The sequence below is a fragment of the Scyliorhinus canicula genome, chromosome 15 (genome assembly GCF_902713615.1).
Source record: "Scyliorhinus canicula chromosome 15, sScyCan1.1, whole genome shotgun sequence".
Classification (NCBI taxonomy): domain Eukaryota; kingdom Metazoa; phylum Chordata; class Chondrichthyes; order Carcharhiniformes; family Scyliorhinidae; genus Scyliorhinus; species Scyliorhinus canicula.
Genome location: NC_052160.1, coordinates 136,782,779 through 136,809,347, shown reverse-complemented (window position 1 = coordinate 136,809,347; position 26,569 = coordinate 136,782,779). Strand labels below are relative to the sequence as shown.

The window sequence follows — 26,569 nt, the reverse complement described above, 5'->3', positions numbered from 1 at the left end:
AAGGAATGATCAGATTACTGGCTGTAAAGCACTTTGGGATGTTTAGTGACTGTGAGAGACACCTTCCAAGAACAATTATTTTTCTTTGTTATTCTTCAAATCAGATTCTTTTAACAGCTCAGATTAATTATTTTTGTATACGTAATCGAGTTGCTTGTGGCTGGTCTGTGCAGGATGTACGTGTGAGATAATTAATTGTCCTTAATTGGTGAGACAACTAATGGGGGCAGGTTTTTGTCCATACGTTCTGTGTGAGATGTTGAAATTTTCCTATTCCATAAGGTATCTTGAATATTTATTGATTCATGCGGGCCTGTGGAGAGAAATCATTTCAATGTGGCATAATTAGCAGAACAATAGATGCCGCTGCCATATTTAAGCAGAGAGCTAAAAACAATTATCAGTGCATCGCATGCAGTTGCCACAATGCTGTTCAGTGTGACTCATCGAGATTAAAATGATTTTAAAAAATATAATCTTTATTGTCACAAGTAGGCTTACGTTTACACTGCAATGAAGTTGCTGTGAAAATCCCCTAGTCGCCACATTCCGGCGCCTGTTCGGGTACACAGAGGAAGAATTCAGAATGTCCAAATTACCTAAGAAACGGGTCTTTCGGGATTTGTGGGAGGAAACTGGAGCACCCGGAGGAAACCCACGCAGACACGGGGAGAATGTGCAGACTCTGCACAGACAGTGACCCAAGCCGGGAATTGAACCTGAGATCCCGAGGCTGTGAAGCAACAATGCTAACCACTGTGCTACCATGTTCATTAATGTGCACTCTGTCCTATGGTGATCGATTGTATCTCTGTCCAGTAGATCAGGGATAATTGGCAAAACTATTGGATAGAATTGCTGCCATTAGTGAAAGCCACCTTTGGAGCCCACCGTAAATCCTCAGCGGGCAACATCTTGCTTTCGCTTTGGGTTCGATGCTAGAGAAGGATGGATGGATGCGATGGTTGGCTTTTTTCTCATTTTTAGATTGTTATCTCTACATTTGTGGGAAGTAATTAAAGCCATTCTCCTCCTTCTCCACGTACCACGACCAAAGAGGGTGTTGGCAGCCATGGACTCCCAATTGATTGCTCCCATTGATTATGCTGGGCAAGGAGCTGCAGTGGTTTTCCATTGCCTTCAGCAGCAACCCTGATCAGGAAACTCTCCCAGTCCAACGGGCACGCACATTGGAAGGATTTACAGGCCGATAGCCAGCCTATTTGGCCACATTGTTAGCACCACTCATGCTGCCATCAGGTCGCACGGGAACCCAGAGGTAGGGATGCTACCACAAGATCTGTAAATCGTTTGGACTGTGGAAGCACCCGGAGGAAACCCACGCAGACAAGGGGAGAAAGTGCTGTCTCCGCACTTGACAGTGGCCCGAGGCTGAAACCCTGGTCCCCAGAGCTGTGAGGCAGCAGTGCTAACCACTGTGCCACCATGCCGCCCTACGCTATAAACGTAGAAACAAATGACAAAGCCTTCCAGCTTAGACAGCCAGCCAGACCCTATTCCCTGATGAGATAGCCTCCATAACCAGTGCTTCTGAACTTTCGCATACCTGAGGCCCCGGGCTGCAAAGTGCAGCCTGAGTGTGGGAGTTCATTCTGGCTGCATTGAGCATCTTCAGCCCTCATGAGGCTGGTTATCACCCCTTGTCAGAGTCCCCCATTCTGCCCATGCAGCCTGGCACCTCACGGGACCTCACAGCCGACCTCCTAGTGGATTCACCTGGTCTCGCCCACTTTCTGGCTGTCACTCTGGAAGTGCAATCCCTCACCGGTGATATCGCCACAAACACAGGAGGACACGGGAAACGGTGCCTGTAAACTGGCCGCCAAACCCGCTCGAAACCATGAAGAACCGCTATGGCCTGCGAGCGACTCCTCTGCCCGCGATGCCACGACTGAATCCCCCCCCCCCCCCCCACTCTGGCGCCAAGCAATATTTATCTGGGTCCCCCACATGCTCTTCAATTGGTACCCCAGAGGGTGATGGCGACCTGGGCGCTCACCTCCGATGTCGCCTTCAGGGGTGAGATCGCCAGGGTCTCGCTTTTATGCAGCTGTTGTAAATGCCGACGCCCGATGAATATTCAGTGAGAGGGGAAGCCCTGGCAGGATGGTTCGCTGATAAGAGTCGAATGTATTTAAAATGAGGCTCCCGACCTTCTGTGGCGGGATTCTAGTTACGTCACCAGCGAGGGGCCTGGAAAATCGGCAAATGTGATCTCGCTGGCGAGAATCGCGTTTCCTGATTCTCGGCGGTAATCGCTCGCGACTAACACAGGCTGAAATTCGGCCTCGCTGTTTTGGGGGATTGAGATAAAAAAGAAGACAGAAAGCAGATGTGCTTGTAACACATGCTGAGACTGTTGAACAACTGTCTCAGTAAAGAGAACATTGAAAAAAATATACAGATACTCAGTTTGTTATCTGAAGTAAAACTCGTGCCAGATTAAAACATTCAGGATGTTCATTCAGTCCATCTAGTTGATGCTAGCCCTTCTCCCTGCCCCCACCCCCTCCCACCTCTCTTACTCATCTCCAGTCCCCTGGAGCTGGCGCACAAGAGAGGTCATTCCTATTTGTGGCCATGCCATGGAGTTACTCCGAATTGGAACCAGGCATTAGTGGACGTGTGGCCTTTGTGAACTTACATCCGAGCAAATTGCTCTGGAGATTTGATGGCAGATTCTTAGTGACAAGAGAAATCTCGGTGAAATTGAGCAGAACAGTTCTATTTAGATTAAGTTCAACCCAAGCAGCGCATTCCATCCGAGGAAAAAGGCTCTCACTGTCCACCCTATCTAATCCTCTGATCATCTTGTATGTCTCTATTACGTCACCTCTTAACCTTCTTCTCTCTAACGAAAACAGCCTCAAGTCCCTCAGCCTTTCCTCATAAGATCTTCCCTCCATACCAGGGAACATCCTGGTAAATCTCCTCTGCATCCTTTCCAATGCTTCCACATCCTTTCTATAATGCGGCGACCAGAACTGCACGCAATACTCCAAATGCTGCCACATCAGAGTTTTGTACAGCTGCAACATGACCTCATGGCTCCGAAACTCAATCCCTCTACCAATAAAAGCTAACACGCCATACGCCTTCTTAATAACCCGATCAACCTTGGTGGCAACCTTCAGGGATCTATGTCCATGGACACCGAGATCTCTCTGCTCATCCACACTACCAAGAATCTTACCATTAGCCCAGTACTCTGTATTCCTGTTACTCCTTCCAAAATGACTCACCTCATACTTTTCTGCATTAAACTCCATTTGCCACCTGTCAGCCCAGCTCTGCAGCTTATCTATGACCCTCTGTAACCTGCAACATCCTTCTGCACTGTCCACAACTCCACCAACTTTAGTGTCACCCGCAAATTTACTCACCCATCCTTCTACGCCCTCCTCCAGGTCATTTATAAAAATGACAAACAGCAGTGGCCCCAAAACAGATCCTTGTGGGACACCACTAGTAACTGAACTCCAGGCTGAACATTTCCCATCAACCACCACCCTCTGTCTTCTTACAGCTAGCCAATTTCTGATCCAAACCACTAAATTACCCTCAATCCTATGCCTCCGTATTTTCAGCAATAGCCTACCGTGGGGAACCTTATCAAACGCTTTACTGAAATCCATATACACCACATCAATTGCTTTGCCCTTGTCCACCTGTTTGGTCACCTTCTCAAAGAACTCAATAAGGTTTGTGAAACACGACCTACCCTTCACAAAACCGTGTTGACTATCCCTAATCAAATTATTCCTTTCTAGATGATTATAAATCCTATCTCTTATAATCCTTTCCACAACAGAAGTAAGGCTCACTGGGCTATAGTTACTGGGGTTGTCTCTACTCCCCTTCTTGAACAAGGGGACAACATTTGCTATCCTCCAGTCTTCTGGCACTATTCCTGTAGACAATGACGACATAAAGATCAAAGCCAAAGGCTCTGCAATCACCTCCCTAGCTTCCCAGAGAATCCTAGGATAAATCCCATCCGGCCCAGGGGACTTATCTATTTTCACACTTTCCAGAATTGCTAACACCTCCTCCTTATGAACCTCAATCCCGTCCAGTCTAGTAGCCTTTACCTCAATATTCTCCTCGACAACATTGTCTTTTTCCTATGTAAATACTGACGAAAAATATTCATTTAGCGCCTCTCCTATCTCCTCGGACTCCACGCACAACTTCCCACTACTGTCCTTGACTGGCCCTACTCTTACCTTAGTCATTCTTTTATCCCTGACATACCTTTGAAAGCTTTAGGGTTTCCTTGATCCTACCTGCCAAAGACTTCTCATGTCCGCTCCTGGCTTTTCTTAGCTCTCTCTTTAGGTCCTTCCTGGCTAACTTGTAAGTCTCAAGTGCCCTACCTGAACCTTCATGTCTCATCTTTACTTAAGCCTCCTTCTTCCTCTTGACAAGTGATTCAATTCCTTTAGTAAACCATAGTTCCCTTGCTTGACCACTTCCCTGCCTTACAGGTGCATACTTATCAAGGACACGCAAGCTCCACATTTCAATTGTACCCATCCCCTGCAATTTCCTTCCTCATCCTATGCAATCTAAGTCTTGCCTAATCGCATCATCATTGCCTTTCCCCCAGCTATAACTCTTTCCCTGCGGTATATACCTATTTCTTTCCATCGCTAAAGTAAATGTAACCAAATTGTGGTCACTATCCCCAAAGTACTCACCTACCTCCAGATCTAACACCTGGCCTAGTTCATTACCCAGTACCAAATCCAATTTGGCCTCGCCTCTTTTTGGCCTATCTACATAGTGTGTCAGGAACCCCTCCTGCACACATTGGACAAAAACTGACCCATCTAAAGTACTCGAACTATAGCATTTGCAGTCAATATTTGGAAAGTTAAAGTCCCCCATAATAACTACCCTGTTACTTTTGCTCCTTTCCAGAATCATCTTTGCAAACCTTTCCTCTACATCTCTGGAAATTTTCAGTGGCCTATTGAAAACTCCCAACAGGGTGACCTCTCCTTTCCTGTTTCTAACCTCAGCCCATACTACCTCAGTAGACGAGTCCTCATCAAATGTCTTTTCTGCCACTGTAATACTGTCCTTGACTAACAATGCCACCCCTCCCCCTCTTTTACCACCTTCCCTGAGCTTACTGAAATATCTAAACCCCGGCACCTGCAACCACCATTCCTGTCCCTGCTCTACCCATGTCTCCGAAATCGCCACAACATCGAAGTCCCAGGTACCAACTCATGCTGCAAGTTCACCCACCTTATTTCAGATTCTCCTGGCATTGAAGTAGACAAACTTTAAACCACCTTACTGCCTGCCGGTACACTCCTGCAACCTTGAAACCTTACTCATGACCTCACTACTCTCAACCTCCTGCACACTGGAGCTACAATTCAGGTTCCCATCCCCCTGCTGAATTAGTTTAAACCCTCCTGAAGAGCATTAGCAAATTTCCCCCCCAGGATATTGGTATCCCTCTGGTTCATGTGTAGACCATCCCATTTGTAGATGTCCCATCTACCCCAGAATGAGCCCCAATTATCCAGGTATCTGAATCCCTCCCTCCTGCACCATCCCTGTAGCCATGTGTTCAACTGTTCTCTCTCCCTGTTCCTCGTCTCGCTAGCACATGGCACGGGTAACAACCCAGAGATAATAACCCTGTTTGTTCTGGCTCTAAGATTCCACCCTAGCTCCCTAAATATCTGCCTTACATTCCTATTCCTTTTCCTACCTATGTCGTTGGTGCCTATGTGGACCATGACTCGGGGCTGCTCCCCCTCCCCCTTAAGGATCCCGAAAACACGATCCCAGACATCACAGACCCTGGCACCTGGGAGGCAACACACCAGTCTCTCTCGTTCCCACAGAATCTCCTGTCTGTCCCCCTAACTATGGAGTCCCCAATGACTAATGCTCTTCTCTTCTCCACCTTCCCTTCTGAGTGAATAAGTTGACTGTCACGTCAGTGCAGTACTGAGGGAAAGCCACACTGTCAGAGTCCCACCTTGCAGACGAGATGTGAAACCAAGATTGTATATACCTCCTCAGGCGGACGTGAAAGATCCGAAAGGGCACTTACTTTTGAAGAGCAGCTCTCCCCATACCTTGGCCAACATTCCTCCCTTAACCAAAGCCATTAAGTGGTCACTTAGCTCAGTGGTGTTTGTATAATCCTGCTGCCAGTGGTTGCCATTAAAAGCAGTGGTTGCATGAGGAGAAATAGCTCATTGGCGCCGATGCACTTTAGAAATACAAGTCGTTCTCTCAAGCTTTTATTCTGAAAGCTTTGAAAAGTCGGGACAAGTAAAGGCATCCAGCAGACAAGAACGATTGTAAAAGTTTACTCTCGCCACTTTTAGCACTATTGAAAGAAACGTAGCGAACCAGTATCCGAAACTCCACATTATGCTTATCGTGATTACTGCACCTTGAATCCACGAGAAGAATTGTTGTCGCTGCGCATTCACTGGAGCTTTTCTTTTTTCTGTAAAATTGTTCAACCTGTGTGGCGCAGAATGAGATTGCTCACTGTGCCAGTGTGAGAATTGTGCTTTTGCGTGAGGAAGGTCTGATAGTTTCTGTTGGAAGACTTACTGTTCCAAGACTTACTGTGGCAGTTCCCATTGCATCATAAACATATGGTTTATTTTCATTTTCTTTGAGTGCTTTGATTTATTGATAAAATATTGCATATCAAAGAAGAAAGGCTGTTACGCCGAAATCTCCAGGAATGGGTCCAACTCGAGTTCATAGTCCCACAGCTGACTCCCAATTTATTGGCGAATTTCATGTGACTTGTTGGCCAATTTATTGGCCAATTTTCAAGACTTGTTTGTATTAATGATGATAAATTTAATCTGTGGTACATTGCAGTCAATATTGTTTCTGTACTGTACTTCTGTACTGGGGGAACAAATTCCAATCTCATAGTCAGGATTTCTAAATGGCAATTTGCTCGTGTCTAGGTGGGAGGGGGGGGGGGCAGGGGTGTTGTTGAAGAGACACGCCTGCACACTTGTTTTATTTAATGCAGAACTCAGAAAATGATCCTGGAATTTGCCCAATGTCTGACGTAGACGGGAGTGGAATGCTAATTTGTCAAGTGCACCAGCGAAGATAGCCAAAAACAGTTCATATTTTTCTCCTTGCTTTATCTAGTCATCACGCGTCTGGGAAAACATGCACGCGCGCAATAAGGGCCTCAGTAGGCATCTTCTTAACATTCAAAAAGAACTAAGAATTAAAATGTGACCCTAAGTGGATTATAACTCCAGCATCAATGGGGACTACCCTAGATCAGGATCACTCCCTCAACAATTACCTCCACCAAGTTCAAGATAACCACGTTATAAAAACACTTATTTTTGGGTCTGAGAAAGTGAACCAAGTCTCCCCCAAGGAAAGCAACTATTTGGGGATCACCTTTTGCCAGATGGCCTGTTACATAATATGTTGGCCAAGTTATAGCCACCCCAGATGTTGTCAGGGTCCAGGGGTCTCAGCTGGATTCTACGCTGCCCCAGCCTTGGCTTTCTCGGCGGCGCGCCATTCGCTGGCAGCAGGATTCTCTCTTCCCGCCACTGGCCAGTGGGAATTGAAGCCACCCAACGCCGCTGGGTAACCCACAGGCAGCGGGGTGCGCTGCCAGCGAGGTAAGTGAATCCCAACGGTTGGAGAATTCCGGCCCGTACCTTCCCACTTTCAGAAAATACAAGAGAGAGGTGCTGAATGCAGAATCCCACAAGAGATCTTATGCATTACCAATGCACTTGCAAGTTGATTGCGGAATTATTTAACACTTATTGCACTTTAAAGTGGATAAGTACATCACAACGTTACTGACTATGAAAGATAGAAAGTATAGTCTTAGTTCTAATGCAGAATCAAACTTTAAAAATACAATGCCGCAGCTAACATCAATTTAAGAATACCCATCAGTACTCAAAGTAATGTTTTGCCTGAATCCCCGAATGAATCAGTTCTTTGACACATGGATACAAAAGCTGTCTGTTTAGTGACCACAGATAAGTCCAAGGCATGTGGATAAATAGAAACTAGTTTTAATACAAAGTAATGAGATGTGCAATACTCTTCAGATCCCAGCCGGTTCTGAGGTGTTGATTCTAAACCTGGCCGCCTTTTGTACCACTGGTTATCCGAGTGTCTATGGGCTCCCCGCCCCTCAGGGGGCGAGCTCGTACTCAATGGGGTTCATGGGGAGTCTAATTGCTTCTACCCCGTAGATCTTGTGCGGGTCATAACAATCTGCTTTACAACATCCAACTCCTCGATAATCGGAGAAAGATTGAGGGGGTTCCCAATACCCTTCTACAGTATTCCCGATGGTATGGGGCGGCCCACAATGGGAAACCCTATTGGTCGGCTGGCAGGACGGAGAATCCCGCTGCCGGCGAGGGCATGTCGCAAACTGGTGCAGCGGGACGGAGAATCGTGCCCATAGCCTTTTAAACCACATAACATCATTTAGCAGCATTGGTCGTTGCCTATTTGATTACTTTCTCCTGTTAGATGTGTCCTTATTATGCACTGATTTCTTTGTATGCTCATCTGGTTCTTAAATATGTCCGTAATATCTTTCCTGTTTCCCTCCAATTGTTTCTATTTTTATAGAAGTGATTTTAAACTTTTAATAGAGACATAGATTTTTAAAGTCCGTTTATCTACTTAGCGGTAAGTTTGAAGAATGTATCCGGAATAGATAAGGAGAGACGATACCATCATAAAAACTTTTAGAATACCTTTGAAAATTACTTTTGAGCTTTCTCTTGTCTTTCCCTAATGCAAAGAAAACTTGAAAGGCCAGTTGCTCAATTCTAAAGTACAATTTCCTGAATACATTTGAATTCTACCTATTTATTCACGACCCATGTACCGTTTGCCAGTTCCAATCTTGTTTACGGTAAAGTGAAGATTTCAGGAGGGTTGAGCCCATGGATTCTTTGAATCTTTGAGTTCCATTATTGAGGTCTACCAAGGAAAACAAAGAGACCATCCGTGTCCGAGGTAGGCTATCTCCATGTAATTTGAATATTTGGAAGCATTTTCTAGTGATTTTCATCAAATTCTTTTGAGTTATCAGATGAACCAATGGCCTCAAGCAATGGGAGATCCCTCACACTGGAAATGACAGATTGATATTCCACCCCTTAGGTCCACAAACATGCACTGAGCTTCCCCTGGTCTCATCATACGTCATCATAGAACGGAGCTGGTGGCTTTTGGTGACCAGTAACGTCAGGCATGTTAGCCTTGATTGAGCTTTACCTCAACTAAATGAGTGCGGGTACTTTTCACGTCTTTTCGATCCCTACACTAGAGTTTGGAGTGCCAAAGCTGTCACCCGAGAGAGAAATGGATGTAACATGTCAAAAACGAAATTCTGGCAAACTGATTGCTTCTTTAGCTCTCTGTCCAAAAGCAGACCCGACCCACAGTGCCCCGATCTCCACCATGGGTAGGGCAAGTTGGCAGGTCTAGAGTCCACCCCAGCCAGGACAGGGTTGGTGTTGGCACTGCTCTGGTCCACACCAGCCATCCAGCCCAACTTTTTTCCATGACACGGCTGGCCAGGAATCTCTCCTGCCCTTCCCACCTGCCATTGGCATACGTTGGTGAGGATTCACAAGTTGACGCTCAACTTGTTTGGACATGTTATGAACCTTTCCAGTGCTGGAGTGAGACTCGAGCCCAGAGGGTGCGGCTCAGAGGTAGATAACACTGTGCAACAGGACCTGGGCTCTGCTGCAGAATATAATTTAAAGGCCAATAGAATTCTGCTCCTTATCTCATGGGGGCTGGACTACTCTGTCATATCAGGCTCTGTGTGGACACCCGTTTAGTTCTGGACATAGTATCCGAGGGCATACTAGTTGGTCTTGGAGTGGGTACAGCACACATTCACCCCTGTAATATTGAAGCCTGGATATCATTTTCGAGTGTTTAGTTGATTGTGGCTATCACTAGGATTTTTCAATCCCTAGTGGTATACTATGACAATGTTTTATTAATTCCAGCATTGCCTCTGTATTGCCTGTCCAATGACTGCAGCAAAACAAAGGGGTTACATGTGGGCTGAGAACACATGGTCAGTGCTGAGTTTGCATGCTTTGAAACACTTTAGTGCCCCAGCTGGCTGGCCCCAGTACTTTGTTGAGCCCTCTTTTATGCTGCTCTTTACCCCTCCAAGGCAGTTACAGAGGGTTTTGTTTACTGTTTGTTCTAATGAAAACTAAGGCGAATAATAACAACATTAGACAGAGATTGTGAGCAATGAATGCCGCGTGTCTGTCATTGCCCAGATTGTATGAGTAAGCAAAACAAAAAACATCCGGTGGAAGAGAATGGGCGGGATCCTCCGTTCCTGAGACTAAGGGCGTGATTCTCCACTTGCCCACGCTTGCTGATGGGTTGGCTATGGCCAGAGGGCACCGAGAATAGAATAAGAATAGAATAATCTTTATTGTCACAATTTCCTCTGGGTGCTCCGGTTTCCTCCCACAAGTCCCGAAAGACGTGCTGTTAGGTGAATTGGACATTCTGAATTCTCCCTCTATGTACCCGAACAGGCGCCGGAATGTGGCGACTAGGGGCTTTCCACAGTAACGTCACTGCAGTGTTAATGTGAGCCCAATTGTGACACTAATAAAGATTATTAATATTACTGATCAAAGGCAGCTACTGCCGTGGCTTCTCCGTTTTATAGCAGTTACAGTATTTCCTTCACTTCAATTTGCTAATCATTATCCAAACTGGAACGGCTTGGATTAAACAATACTGTCGGCCAATATCTGAGAGGACCTTGTGTTCTGTGAATGTTCTATTTTTAAACAGGAAGCTAACCCGGGATACTAATAGTTAATTCCTGATTTGCTTTCTGCAGATATTTACCATTGCGTCATTGTGCTCTGAATTCTGGACTCTCTTGTTGGTATAATGATATAGAGGCACCAGTCAGTCATGAGGGATTGTGTAAACACGTTATCGCTTCATTTTTAAAAACTAGGCACATGAGAACATATGTCTACACAGATAGAAAGCTCGGAGACATCAGAGGTGAGCTGTGTTCTGCTCACAGGCAAAAGTGAAACTAAGGCTGGATCACACGATGCACTTCCCTTTTAGTGGGCTTGGATTGCAATCATCTCCTGTATTTTATTGCTTTCTTTCGTTAAATGTCAAATGTTAGGGCAGTATGGTGGCGCAGTGGTAGCACTGCAGTCTCATGGCGCCGAGGTCCCAGGTTCAATCCCGGCTCTGGGTCACTGTCTGTGCGGAGTCTGCGCATCCTCCCCGTGTGCGTGGGTTTCCTCCGGGTGCTCCGGTTTCCTCCCACAGTCACAAAGATGTGCAGGTTAGGTGGATTGGCCATGATAAATTGCCCTCAGTGTCCAAAATTGCCCTTAGTGTTGGGTGGGGTTACTGGGTTATTGGGATAGGGTGGAGGTGTTGACCTCGGGTAGGGTGCTCTTTCCAAGAGCCGGTGCAGACTCGATGGGCCGAGTGGCCTCCTTCTGCGCTGTAAATTCTATGATCTATGATGTACAGTTGGTCATAACCATTTTTGTTGTGTTTTATTGCAGGCACTCTGCTGCTTGTGTCTCGTGTTTTTGCTGCCTGTTGCTGCAGCTGGAAAATGGTGCAACAACCCAGATAATTTCAAATGGCTAAGAGGAGAGCTTCAGGACGAGATCGACAAGCTGGTTAGAGAAATTAAGCAATACAATGCGCACCTTTGACTGTAACGTCGCCTCACGTATTTCCTCTCGTTAACCCGCCATTCTCGCTTTGGGGGAATTTATGCCCTGCGCTCATAATCCCTCATGTTAGTTTGTCATGTTTGATATACCCAACAGCGCTCAATACATCCGTTCCTAATTGGCCCACACTCCCCTACTTAATTCAGTGCCAATTCACACCAACTTGCCTCGGGCACATTGGGCGCGATCGAAGGGCCCCAACGCGCCCGACTCAGTGACGAGGCCGTTAAATTGTTTGCGATGCTTGGAAAACCTCGCGAGATGTTGTTAGACGTCGCATTCTGATCCAGATTTACATATTTAATTGATCGGTTAGGCCTACTTAAATATGTCAGCGCCCGATGCCCACGAGGTCCATGAGCAAATGCCCTGCCTGGGAGACCTTACCATGGTGCCGCTTAACATTGTTCCAGGCGGAACGGCACCTGGGGGGGGGGGGGGGGGGGGGGGGGGGGGTCTGCCAGGCCATCGGAGGTGCGCGGGTGGTCGGGCTCTGGGCAGGGTTTGATGCTGGCACTCATGCTGCCACCCTGCCAGTGCTGCCCAGGTGGTTGCCCATGCCAGGGATCGATGGGCCCTGCCCTTCTGAGGTGAGATGGGGAGGGGGGTCCTGACAGTTAAGTTGTGGCATGGGAGGCAGGTCCAGTGTGGAGTCCGAGGGGGTCAAGAGATCGGGGCGCCATTTTAAAATGCCGCCCCAATCTCTTCCTGCACAAGGGCAGGAAATGGAGTGCGATCTTGGCAGGGCGTTCCTCACCAATGCCAGAAAAAACCCCAGTGAGTCCGGTTTGATAGCAAAGTCATTCTGCCACTTGCACCTGCAGTGCTGACAAACACCTCACAAAACGTACCCAAAACTCGACTCTGTTCATTTCCCGTTAAATTGCGTCCAGTCATTTTAAGAATCTAACCGTACCTCTCTTTCTCAGGATGATAATCTGCTCCCAAGTATGGTCAAGTACAGCATCTTTAAGGATGTGAACACAGCTGGACTGGTAAATCATCTTATTTTGATTTAATTAGACTTTGGGCTGGATTTAACTTTATTCCCATCTGGAGTTTTGAAGGTGCCCTGGGGGGGGGGGGGGGGGGGGGGGAGCGGCAAATCCAGCCGGTGGTCCGTCTGCCACTTGCCCGCCCTGCTCCCACCACAGTTATACCAGTGGCGAGTGGGAAGGGTCTGGTGGCCAGCCCGCTAGTGGGCCAATCAATTCCCTTCCCACTTAAGGGCCTCAGCCTGCTTCCAGGATTTAGCAGGCATTGGAGAGGCCCATGCCAAGTGACCAGCCTTGCAGCTTGCCCTGCATGGACCAGGGGCAGGAAGAGAGAAGGTGCTCCTTAACAGCCCTCCTTGGCCCATTGGAGGGCCTCCCCAAGGTGTAACCATTCTTCCAGGTTCTCCTTGCCCCGTCATTACATTCTGGCCATCTTCCCCCTTGCACCCCCACCCATTTCCCTTGCCAATACCCCCTTGCTGTTGCCCCGTCCTCTCATAAGTGGCTCTCTCCAGGGATTCGGTGACATTCCCTCATCAACGTCCCACTCTGTCAGAGAATCGCACTGTGCAGAAGAGGCCTTTGGCCCATCGAGTCTGCACCGATGTGTGAAAACCACCTGACCAGATCCCATTTACCAGCACTCGGCCTTGGCGGTCATGATGTGCCAAGTGTTCATCCAGGTATGTTTCTGTAATACCGGCAATGGCCACCATTTCTGGTGGCGCTGCCCGTACTGGAAAACTGCCAACCTCTGATTGGCCGGCAGCTCTCTGAGACAGCATTTCTGTTCCTGAGCGGCGGATGTCCTTCCTCCAATTGGCTGCCAGCAAATGACTGCATGGCATCTGTCTTGCCCCTGTGCAGCTCTCACCCCCATCTGGGTGAGGGGTTCGGGGGAGGTTTCTGGATTGTTATATCTCACTGAATGAATGAGTTGTAATATATAACGTGTAATGCGGAAGCCAGGCAATGTTCACACTATTTAGACTACAATAAGATCTGAAAATATGTCACAATTTAATTTCGAGGCAATTCACAGCGGTTTGCTAATGTGTCTGCACAACTTGATTGTTGGTTATCTGTACATGGTGGATTTTACATACTGCCTGAATAAACATGTCCTGGCATCAGGGAAGATTTGTTGCACAATAAATGTGACTTTAAGCCAACTGCTTATGCAGTTAAACAAAGAGTCCGTAACATAAGTGAAGCATAAATATGTGAATGGCCATTAATTTTTACCAAGGTAAAATTATACCTTTTATTAACACTGCACATATAGCTTTCAAAGAACTTACTAATCCTATAGATATATGTTCTGAAATCAGTCAAGAAATCCATTTGGAAATTCCGAAGAAACATTTTCCCCCAGAGTGGTGATGATGTAAAACTTGCTACCACACTGAGCAGTTGAGGTCAAAATCTGTTCCAAAGTTCATGCTGAAAAACAAAGTTGGTGACTAAATTTCCTATTTTATCCGGTAAAATAGAGACAAATAATTTTATTAACCGTAACAACGACCCATATGAAAAGAATATAAAACATAATTCACATTTTTAGCTCAAAGTGCTTCAAAACCAATAAATTATTTCACAAGTTGAGACGCCCTTACTATGCAGGCAGATAGGGTAATCAATGTGCACACGGGAAGATCCTGATCCTGAAGACAGTATTGTATTGGAGTGTCAGCCTAGATAGTGTTCATGTCTTGGGAGTGGGATTTGAACCCTTGGTCTTTTGATTCAGAAGTGAGAGTGCTGCCACTGAGACAAGGTGACATGTACCATCTTCTCTTGACACAGCTTTAATAGATTTATTCCCTCCAATTCCTTCCTCTCTTGTCCTGAGAGTGACTTCTGCAGTTTTACTGGAAGCTTTCTGCGAGCTTAGTTAAATGACCATTCTTCGCGTGTGATTTCAGTAATTGCCAACAGTTTATTTGATAGGGAGTCATCAGGGTTGGGCCAAACCAGCTCTCACTTGGAGTCTGAATGGGCGGGATTCTCCGGCCACCCAGCCGTGTGTTTCTCAGTGGTGGGAGGCGATGCATGTTCACTGGCAGCAGGGTTCTCGCTTCTCGCTGCTACCAATAGAAATTCCCATTGGAGCCGCCCAATGCCTCCAGGTGGGCGGCCGCCGGGACTAGAGACTCCCACCGCCGACAAATGGCCAGAGAATTCTGGGGCGCGATTCTCCGCAAATGCGGAGAGTCGCGAAGGCTGCCGTGAAACCGGCCATGTTTCATGGCAGCCTCCGTGCCCCCTCCCGGGACCCGATGCTGCTCCCCGGTCGGAGCTAGCAGCGGGGCCCCGTGAACCTCGGCATCGCGGGCGTGGCGAATTTCGCTAAGCCCGCGCGCCAAAGTTAACGGTGGCTGACGCAAATGATGACGTCAGCCGCGCATGCGCCGGTTGGACGGCTCCAACCCGCGCATGCGCAGATGACGTCATCACGCATATGCGTCAAACCCGCGCATGCGCGGGCCGTTATGCCCCTCAGCCGCCCCGCGGACTGATCCAGTGGGGCGGCGGAGGAACAAAGAGTGCGCGGGTTTGGACCCGCTGCCCGCGATCGGTCCGGTCGTGCCAATCGGTGCCATGGTTCCTCAGAACGGTACTTTGCGGCCGTTTTCACGAACGGTGAGAGCAGGTGTGTTGGAGTTCGTGAAAACGGCCGTAAAGGCCTGGGAAATCGGCCCATCGGCCAGGGGAGAATCGCTGCTCGCCGTAAAAAACGGCGAGCAGCGATTCGTGTCGGGGGGCGGCCGTCGGGGGGGAGAATAGCGGGAGGTCGGGAAAAATGTCGGGAAGGCCCTCCCGCTATTCTCCGACCCATCGTGGGGGGCGGAGAATCGCGCCCCTGGCCTATGAATAATAATAATATTATGAATAATAATACATGCTCATATTTGCAATGAAGGTGGACAGTAGGCTCACAAGTTAGTCTTTAAATATTTTGATTTGATTTGATTTATTATTGTCACTTGTATTAGTATACAGTGCCCCCAAGCGTGGAGGCCTGGATCTCGGATATGGCGGGGTTCATTAAATTGGAGCGGGTGAAATTTGGCCTGAGGGGATCAGTACAAGGGTTTTTCAGGCGGTGGCAACCTTTTCTGGACTTCCTGGCGGAACGGTAGGAAAAGAGGCCGACAGCATCAGCAACCGGGGAGTGGGAGGGGGGGGGGGGGCGGGGGGTGCGGGGAGAACTGTGCACATGGGTTTGTGGAGGGTGCTATCTCTCTCTTTTTTGGTTTTTCTCTTTGTTCTTTTTCTTTGTTGTTGTTCTTTTTTTTGGTTTGAAGTTGCTCTTGAAGCTGGGAGGGTATTGTTCATGAGGTGTTACCGCGGTTGTATGTTAATAGAGCTAAGATGTTTATATTTTGTATTTTGTAAAAATTTCAATAAAAATTATTTTTTAAAAAAGTATTAGTATACAGTGAAAAGTATTGTTTCTTGCATATTATACAGACAATGCATACCGTACATAGGGAAAAAAGGAGCGACTGCAGAATTTAATGTTACAGGCATAGCTAGGGTGCAGAGAAAAGATCAACTTAATATGAGGTAGGTCCATTCAAAAGTCTGATGGCAGCAGGGAAGAAGCTGTTCTTGAGTTGGTTGGTACGTGACCTCAAACTTTTGTACTTTTTTCCTGACGGAAGAAGGTGGAAGAGAGTTTGCCCGAGGTGCGTGGGGTCCTCAATTATGCTGGCTGCCTTTCCGGGGCAGCGGGAATTGTAGACAGAGTCAATGGATGGGAGGCTGGTTTGCGTGATGGACGGGGCATCATGTGAGAACCTGGGCTTATTTTCCCCTCCCTAACACAGTGGCAGCGAGGTCAATTGCATTGTTCAGTTTTCTACTAATGTCCTGTGAACTGAACCTGATACCCCCCTTCCCCTCCTACTCCCCCTCCATGCCTACATATGTCCAGTCCAAATGGGCGTCCCTCACAAGCACCATGCTTACTGAACCCATTTCTATTGTCCACGCGGGCACAATGTCAGCTCTTTCTTCCACGTGGTATAAAGGTTTCAATCGTTTCATTGTTTTCTCCCCAACAGACTGATCCGTGTTTCATCGTCGTCACTGCTGAGCAGCTCAACAACACTCTTCTGCTCCTGATGAGCCACTTTCGGGCAAACTCGTACACCTACAACCAGACCCAGCGGGTGGTGAAAGTTCTGACACATCTTTACAGGCAATGCTCTGATGAAGTATGTACTTGTCTTTCTCGCTATTTCTTTTGGATTAAGTGATATGGGACTGGGGTTGCTCTGAGGGAATCGTTCAATATCAGGATCGAGGGAAAAAATGAGTTGAGGTCAAAGATCAGCCATGATCTTATGGAATGGTGGAGCGGGCATGAGAAGCCCTATAACCTATTCCTGTTCCTATTTCTTATCTTTATGGCCATTATGATGTGAGCCCTTGTAGGGGGGGGGCACCATGGAGTCGGGCACTATTTTTGGGGGCATACCGGACCAATGGAGGGTACAAACAGTTTGATGCCTCTATGCTTGAGCGGATAGCGGCCGGAGAATCTCGGGAAAGCCATCCAGCAAGCCTCCCGACAGCCTCCGCGCCTCCCGGGATTCTCCAAAGCCTCGCGAGGCATCCAATTCAGAAACCCGCCCCAAATGGGCGTGACCGAATAAACCTACTTACGACCTACCTGCGCGGGAGCCAACAGCCTCCTTTGATTCACCGGCCTCCCCAGGGAGGTTGCTGCCAGGCACTGATCAGTGCTGGTCCACACAAACTTAGACCAGGTGGAATGGTACCCCGGGGGGGGCTGCCGGGCCACCGGTGGCCCCAGGGTGGTCAGGGAAGCGTAGGGTGGCACCCTGGCCCACTCCCTGGAACGTGGGCATCTTGGCACTGCCCAGCTTGCACCTTGGCACTGGCACCCCAGCACTGCCAAGGTGTCTGGATGGCACTGCCAAGCCAGCTGGAGCACTGCCTGGGTGCCAGGGTGGCAGTACAAGGGTGTCCGAGTGCCAGGTTGATAAAGCCAAGAGCGAGGGGGTCCATGCCCATGAAATGAGGGTGCAGGGGGGTTTGATGGGTGGGGGAGTGCAGGGCAGGTAAGTAGGGGCCTCTGGGAAGTTGGGGGCATGATGGGTGGGGTCCTAGAAGGGGAGGGAATGTTGTAAAGGGGCTTGGGGGAGATCTGAAGAGGGGGGACCCCCAGGGACGCCATAGCTGTGTGTCCTCAGTTAGGATGTGTGGGGTAGTGTCCATGAGTGTAGGGGGTGACATTGCCCTTGGGTGGAGGGTAAGTGGGTCCCACAAGCTCACTTAGAGATCAAAAAATGATGGCCCGATATCTAAGTTCAGCTCCCCAATGCTGAGTGGCACGGTAGCACAGTGGTTAGCACTGTTGCTTCACAGTGCCAGGTTCCCAGGTTCGATTCCCGGCTTGGGTCACTGTCTGTGCGGATTCTGCACGTTCTCCCTGTGTCTGCGTGGGTTTCCTCCGGGCGCTCCGATTTCCTCCTACAAGTCCCAAAAGACGTGCTGTTAAGTAATTTGGACATTCTGAATTCTCCCTCTGTGTACCCGAACAGGCGCCAGAGTGTGGCGACTAGGGGCTTTTCACAGTAACTTCATTGCAGTGTTAATGTAAGCCTACTTGTGACAATAAAGATTATTATTTTAAAATTCTAAGTGTAGCTTAAACTGGTGAGAAACTGCCCAGGGCTCAAAAAAGCGACTCAGTGTCATTGAACATTGAATAGCGTTGGGGAACTCACCGGCAGAGCCGCCGGGAAACTCCCTGAGAATCCCGACACAAATTAACTTAGAAATTTTGGGGGAAATTCGAGCCCTTAAAGCGTCTGTTGGGAAGGACTGTGAACGCATGAGGCTTTGCAAAACCAGTTTTACCCTAAACATGTGACTCTCATGGGTTAACTTATGAAGACGCTGGTTAATTTCAAACCTGCGATTGATGTATTTTTGTTGACCAGAAGTAGTAAGGGTTGTGTGGCAAAGATGGATAGATGGAGTTAGGGTGCACATCAGCCATAACCTCACTGAATGGCAGAAGAGACTTGACTCCTATGTTACAGTAAGTGTAAAATTAGGACTTCTGAAAAACAAGGAAGGAAAACCTGGAAGAACAATTCCCATAAAACTACATCTACACAAAAGAGAGACTCAAGAATGGGATGTAGAGGGAAGGTGGAGGTTAGAGGTGAGACACTAATCTATCCAATGGCTGCCATTTTTTCCCACAAATGGTTTTGTCTGGAAATTCGAGAGTTACACAAAAGGCTCCAATCATTGACTAGTTTGACAGTGGTGCAGGAATTGTGTCAAATACTGAGTCCACAGTTCAATAACCATCATCTGTGTGGTGGTATAACTAGGAGGTTTACGGTACCTATCTGGCATTGGTGCAGAACACTCGCTGCCCATTGGCTCAGGTCGGTCATGTGCCTCTCTGCTGATTGGTTGAGGATAGTCATGTGACTGCTCACCCATTAGCCGAGAGGCAAGTAGTCCTACGAGGCGGGGTATAAGAACCCATAGGACCCGGCAGTCGGCCTTTCTCTGTAAGTCAACTGTCGGGCACACAACTAGTTGATTAAAGCCTGATATATGGAACTCCTTCACGACTCAAGTCCAATTGATGGTACATCAATCTGGAAAAAGGATGTGACAAATTTGTTCAATCGGACTAGTTCATTTATAATGACAAAATATGCATCAGGATGTGGGACGCAACTTTTAAAAGATGGGCAATAAATACTTGCTTCATTTATTTTTGTTCTGTTTCGCAGAATTCTCATCGATGTGTGAAACCCGCCACAAAGGTTGTCACAGCATGCAGAAGCGACCTGTTTGCTTACTTCAAAGCTGTCTTAAATCACTATGAATATATATTTGATCAGTGTAATTCAGTCAAACAGACCTCAAAGCAGTCAGAGGGATATTGTTTCTTCCTTGAAGGTAATTGAGATTTTGAAACACAATGGAATTCAGCCCACAATCTTTCAGTAGAACTATCTCTGGTCCCAATCACCTGTCAGCCTTTCTGCACCCCCTTGTGACTTCCGTTTTTGTCATATTAACTCGAGGCTCTGTGTGCTCTATGCCCTTATTTCCAAAACCTAGGACCTCATATCTTTACTTTTGACGCTTCAGCTTGTTACCTCAATCCGATATCTTACTGCTCCTTTACTTCCTTGAAAGTTAAACCGTTTAGTTTCTGTGGTGAACACCACTAGTGGTATATTATATGTATTAGAGCACTGCCCGTACATTAGAGGTACGTTGGTAAATCCCTGCCTGCTGGCTCCGCCCAGTGGGCGGCGTATAAATGTGTGTGCCCGCCTGCGTTGCAGCCTTTCTGGTTCCAGCGACAGGAGGCACAACATCTCGTTCAATAAAGCCTCAATTGTTCCACCATTCTTGTCTTGTGGTAATTGACGATGCATCAGTTTCAGAGCTTTCTCTTCATTGTTTCTCCCAAAACATAGCAGCCCCCTAGAGCAGGAATACTTTCCTACTGAGAGTATCGACACTCATGGTCAGCACGGTAGCATGGTGGTTAGCATAAATGCTTCACAGCTCCAGGGTCCCAGGTTCGATTCCCGGCTGGGTCACTGTCTGTGCGGAGTATGCACGTCCTCCCCGTGTGTGCGTGGGTTTCCTCCGGGTGCTCCGGTTTCCTCCCACAGTCCAAAGATGTGCGGGTTAGGTGGATTGGCCAGGCTAAATTGCCCTTAGTGTCCTAAAAAAATAAGGTTAATGGGGGTTACTGGGATAGGTATACGTGGGCTTGAGTAGGGTGATCATTGCTCGGCACAACATCGAGGGCCGAAGGGCCTGTTCTGTGCTGTACTATTCTAATTCTAATTCTAATTCATGTATAACTTGTCATATTCAGGCGGCACGGTGGCACAGCGGTTAGCATTGCTGCCTCACGGTGCCGAGGACACCGGTTCGATCCCGGCCCCGGGTCACTGTCCGTGTGGAGTTTGCACAATCTCCCCGTGTCTGCGTGGGTTTCGCCCCCACAACCCAAAAAGGTGCGCAGCGTAGGTGGATTGGCCACGCTGAATTGCCCCTTAATTGGAAAAAAGAATTGGGTAACTCTAAAAAAAATGTTTTAAATAACTTGTCGTATTCACTTACAATGTCACAGAATATGGATATAGAGTTAGGTTGTAGATCAGCTGTCATCTCATCGAGTGGATGAACAGGCTCAAGGAGTTAAATGGCTTCCTTATTTTCCTCTGTTGCAACCCAATTTTACCTCTTCTAACAGTACATCCCGATCCAGCCTTTACAACTTTCTCCTTTCATATATCTTGCCATCTACTCATTACAGCTATTCTCCTCCAGCTTTCTTACTACCACCTCACCTACATTGTTTCCTTTTATTAATGTTTGTTGAAGCTCAAGTTGTTCATGTCCATTCTAGTTTGTCATTGATTTGTAACACAATGTTGTTACATGGGTGCTGCGCTGTTAAGGAGACATAACAGAGTGAGCATACGGCAAGTGACAAAAGAGAGAGATTGAGGGATCTTTGGAAAGTCTATATTTGGTTCATAGTAACACTTCTTTGAAATAATTGACTTATTCACTTATTCCTGCAGCCTCCAACATCTCCGTCTCTTCAAATTGCTGCCTCGTTGACCTTCACAAAGGATGGCATTCAAGCATTTCTTCCACAGACTCTTCCAGACCATCTTCATCTCGCGTCAGCACACCGCAACCTTTCTGCTCCTTGATGTCTCCTGTAACGACAGTAATGGATGTCACGTCTCCAATGACCAATGTAGTCACAGAAGACAACAAGAGTGCTTTAGTTAAGAGCATGTCAACAGATGCGCCACATACCAGTGATGGTAACTTAATACAATCAACAGCTAGTACGAGTGGAACTTTGCCTTGCGTACTGTCCGCTTCAGGCACTGCTACATCCCCATCACAGACTGTCAGTGAACCCAATGGAGTAGCAGGAACAGTTAGTTCACATAAAGACGATAAGCACATGAACTCGCAGACATATCTGTATCTATTCATAGGAACTTTAGTTATGCTGGTTCTCGTTATCTGTGCACTGATCCACTCATCCTGCAAGCTAAGGGTAAGAAATTGTTTCTCCTTATTTCTTCATGTGTGGGCAGGACGGTGGTGCAGTGGTTAGCATTGCTGCCTCACGGCGCCGAGGTCCCAGGTTCGATCCCGGCCCTGGGTCACTGTCTGTGTGGAGGTTGCACATTCTCCCCGTGTCTGCGTGAGTTTCGCCCCCACAACCCAAAGATGTGCAGGGTAGGTGGGTTGGCCACGCTAAATTGCCCCTTAATTGGAAAAAAATGAATTGGGTAATCTAAATTTATATTAAAAATGTCCTCATGTGTCCCACTTTCCATGTTTTGTCCTTGAAATAGGTAGCTGAATTTTAATTTCAAAATATGGAGTAAAAGACAATTTTGGAACATACTGGGAGAGATGAAATGGCATTTAAAAACAGATTAAAACGGCAGCAAGGTTTGGGAGGAAATTGTTCCGCTGGTTGAAAGGGAGAATAGGGGAAGTGTAGACTTTCAGGGAGATGAAACATTTCACGGTACGAAGCCAAGGAGAAATGGATGAAAGATTTACATGTTTCACTGAGTGATTAATTACCAGCCTAGATTATCTGGTAGTTAATAATAATAATTTTTATTAGTGTTACAAGTAGGCTTACATTAACACTGCACTGAGGTTACTGTGAAAAGCCCCTAGTCGCCACATTCTGGCGCCTGTTCGGGTACACAGAGGGAGAATTCAGAATGCCCAATGCACCTAACAGTACGTCTTTCGGGACTTTCGGGAGCAAACCGGAGCACCCGGAGGAAACCCACACAGACACAGGGAGCACGTGCAGATCCGCACAGACAGTGACCCAAGCCAGGGTCCCTGTTAGTCAGCGTCGCCCCGTGAGGAAAGAATCAACATTCCGAGTGAATTGCTCCGCCCGCTCTCCGTCTGTGGTTTCCCAGCCTAAGTGACGGGAAACGGGATCCGTCTGGCCAAATATGGGGAGGCATCTTCAAACAACAGCAATGGATTTGTCAATCTAATTTCTGTCACAGGTTAATGAAATGAAATGAAAATCGCTTATTGTCACGAGTAGGCTTCAATGAAGTTACTGTGAAAAGCCCCTAGTCGCCACATTCCGGCGCCTGTCCGGGGAGGCTGGTACGGGAATCGAACCGTGCTGCTGGCCTGCTTGGTCTGCTTTAAAAGCCAGCGATTTAGCTGAGTGAGCTAAACCAGTGAGCCTGAATATTTCGCCTATCAGGGCCTCCACTAGGAGGGCCCAGAAACAGGTGTGAAACCCGTTCGCATCAGCGGTCAGCTCCAGAGCACAATTTTACACTGGCTGGCCAATTAACTTGCGCCACGTGAAGCACGTTGTTAAAGGCTGAGTGCTAGTGAAGAGGGCATTAAGAGGGCGGGCGTCAAGAAAACGGAGCGTGCAGGCTGGCATCCCGCATGTGCTTCCTCCGGGGGACAGCCGCCGCGGAGCTGTCTCAGGGAGCTGCCGACCTGTGGAAAATGGACAATGACCGACAAACTATGCAAAGGGTGTCTGGGCGGCACATTCGAGCACAAACCTCAGGTGCCAGGCAACTGTGTTAATTTTATTGCAGCCCTGGCATTTCATTTCCCTCTCGATCGAGGTTGCGGCTAAAGGCTGTCCACCCACTTGATCCGTCCGCCCGCCAACCAGAAAGGGCATATCAAGCTGCCTCTGATTGACTTCTCAATGCACTACATTGCTTGCTTGACTATCAGCAGGCACACCTCTGACTCTTGCACAAGTCTGCCCACTGAAATACTGCGTGAGCGAGTGACGACATTGGGATGTGTCGTCGCCCAGGCAATGTAAAATTCTGGCTGTTTTACAAATCTCTGCTGTGCAGGCGAGTGACCCATTACTCCTGTCCTCACACACCTAAACCCTCCAGTCATCACACCACTGTCAGCCATGCCCTGGACCAAATACTTTACTCACTACACCCCCTCGATCGCTCCACCTCCCACTCCGTCTTGAAGATCATCCTTAAAAGCCACCAGACCGGCTCATGTCTCCTTCGTTGACCCACTATCCATTTTTTTTCTTTTTGATTGTCGCTCTGCAAAGCACTTTGGAATATTGCAATTCTCTCCCTACACCTAGTTATGCACTATGGCAGACTTTTGTCTGTTTCCATAGGAACATAGGATTCCCGGAACAGGTCGCTCCTTTGTCGCCTATAGCTCGAAGAGTACCACTCCACATCCAGGATGGCTGCCCAGGAGTCTCTCCTCTTACCGCCAACCATTGGTGGTGTTGGAAAGATGCTGCAGGTGGACACTCAACCTGTTTGGCCGCGTTATGAATGCACCTTCCTTGGATGTCAAGTCCTGGGGTGTGACTCAAACACAGAAGGTCTGACCGCGATCGCCTCGAAAGGGGTCAAAGTTCCCTAGCAAGCACGTTTAGCCGCATGTACCCCGGCGCACGCAGTGCCGAGAAACACTATTGTGGCTATTCAATGCTACTCCAGTTGAATAAGGGGCCTGAACGGTAAACACGTGGCTGAGGCTGCACATAGCCCGGTTCTTTACAACGGGGAACTCCGCCATTTTTTAATGGCATACCGATCTCCGAGGCCCACAAACAAAAACCCCGACCACCCCCCCAGCCCGAATGCAGCATGGGCGGGTACCCTGCCCACCCCACCTCGCACCTCCCAACACTCAGGCGGGCAACCCCAGCCTGATTGCGCATGCGCAGAAAATGCCACCTTGGCACCTTGGCAGTGCCAGGGTGGCACCTAGGTGGCACTGCCAGGGTACCTGGGTGGCACCAGTAGTGTCAAGGCACCACCCTGCCGAAAGGGCACGCAGTTGGGACCCCCAATCCCCTTGGAGACCCCCACGAGTGCCGTTCCATCTGGTCTCCGTTTGTGGGGACCAGTATCAAATGGCGCTTGCCCAAGGTCTCCGAGGCAAAGGGATTGAATCCCAAAGCCTCAGGTACCTTGATAATCCTCACATTAGAGTGAGACTTGAGCGCAATTCGGCAAGAGAATGGCGCCCAAAATGTCATTTTGAGGAGGTTTCCTGGTGTGATTCCTGCCATGTGAATAGGCGCGATCCAGGTCGCAATTAGTCATTGAGCACCATCCTCCCAGAAGGGAACATTGTCCCCGAGTGAGCACGTTTAGCCGTGTGTTTCCCGGCACTCGCAGTGCCAAGAAACACATGACTATGCAACGCAACTCACTCTGAATAAGGGGCCTGAACAGGGAACATGTGGCTGAGGCCGCACATTGCCCCGTTTCTTACAATGGGGAGTTCTGCTCACCGGAACTCCCTGGTGTAGGGAGAGATTGGACGCCATTTTGGGTGGGATTCACCTTGCAACATCCCGCGAGCTGGGTGGAAGTCAGGTGCTGGGTCTCCCGGCTTTCAACAGCCGCTGCATGCTTTTCCGGCTCAGCGTGACCGTTGAATCGCACCCATTTTTCTTGGAACTTGGGGAAATTCTCACAAAATCATCCCATACTTGAGTGTTTTCTGGAATGGGGAAATAAAGACGCCAGCAAGACCGGTTCCTCAGAGATTGGGGTGTCCTTTTTAAAGGGTGCCTAGTTCTCAAATACCCCCAACCGGAGAGACAACCTCCCCCCACCACTAAATAATCCCCCCCTGCACACACCATCCAAGCATGAGGCACACTCCAGGCTCTGCCCAATGGCACTGCCCTTGGCACCCTACAGGGTGTGATCCAGATCGCTTTGGGCACTGCGGGTTGGGATCATCGCTCCCAGTCCCCAGCGCAGAACCCAGTTTTGGGCTCTCCCGCCAATCACCGGGTTTGGCGGAATCGGAGCCGGCCGCGACGTGCCCGGAAAGTCGCACCCAGTATTCTGTAGAGGGGCCTATGAGTTGTTGAAACAATTGGTGATGGTGTCATGGAAAAGTATTCTGATATCTGTTTTGTTACTGTTTGTGTGGAGTCTGTTACACAGCCCAGTAAGAAAAGACAAGTTAATGACTCACAAAAGCATCAGCCAGCCAGCAAATCCTGCACTTTGCTGGAATTTCCACAACAACCGCCTCACTCGGCCTGTCTCAACAGGCAAGGCAGTGATTTGGGAGCAGAGGTTAAATCTGTATCTCAAGACTGTCAATGTTTGTCCCTTCCCCACCAACAGATTATACACCTTCCAGACAATCCACTCTGTAGCAGCGTAGCTGAACAGCAAGAAATGACCACAAATTGATGCCTGTTTACTGACCTGGATTAGCTCCCAGTTCGACAACACCGGATAATTCTCAAACTCCTCCGTAGCCTCGCCTCTCCCTATCTCCTCCTGGAGTTTTACAACCCTCTGCGATCGCAGTGTTTCTCCCATTCTGGCCACTCGCCCACCCCCAATATGCATCACGCCGCCATTGGCAGCTGTGTCTTCAGCCCCAAGATCTGGGCTGGATTCTGCGGTTCCCCCAGCCGCGCGTTTCTCGGAGGCGCGCTGCTCGCTGGTGGGGGGGGGGGGGGGGGGGTTCTCTCTTCCCGCCGCTTGTTAATGGGATTTCCCATCGAAGCCACCCGGCGCCGCGGGAAACCCGCGAGCGGGGTTGGACTGCCGGCGAGAACAGAGAATCTCGGCAGCCGGAGAATTCCGGCTCTGGAATTCCACCGAAACTGCGTCACCTGGCTCTCCTCCTGTGAGCAGCCTGCAAATCCCCCAGTCTAAACACACAGGTTTG

At 48.4% G+C, this 26,569-nt stretch overlaps 1 protein-coding gene across 1 annotated transcript in view; it reads left to right on the top strand.

Annotated features, from left to right (window-relative positions):
- The window catches only part of LOC119978827, a 51,200-nt gene that overhangs the window by 11,404 nt on the left and 13,227 nt on the right, over window positions 1-26,569 (top strand). Inside the window, exons 2-6 of the mRNA XM_038820713.1 lie at window positions 11,622-11,741; window positions 12,728-12,793; window positions 16,864-17,016; window positions 19,588-19,756; window positions 21,412-21,905. Of these exons, the coding sequence (XP_038676641.1) occupies window positions 11,622-11,741; window positions 12,728-12,793; window positions 16,864-17,016; window positions 19,588-19,756; window positions 21,412-21,905 (1,002 nt within the window). The remainder of the gene's footprint in view (window positions 1-11,621; window positions 11,742-12,727; window positions 12,794-16,863; window positions 17,017-19,587; window positions 19,757-21,411; window positions 21,906-26,569) is intronic.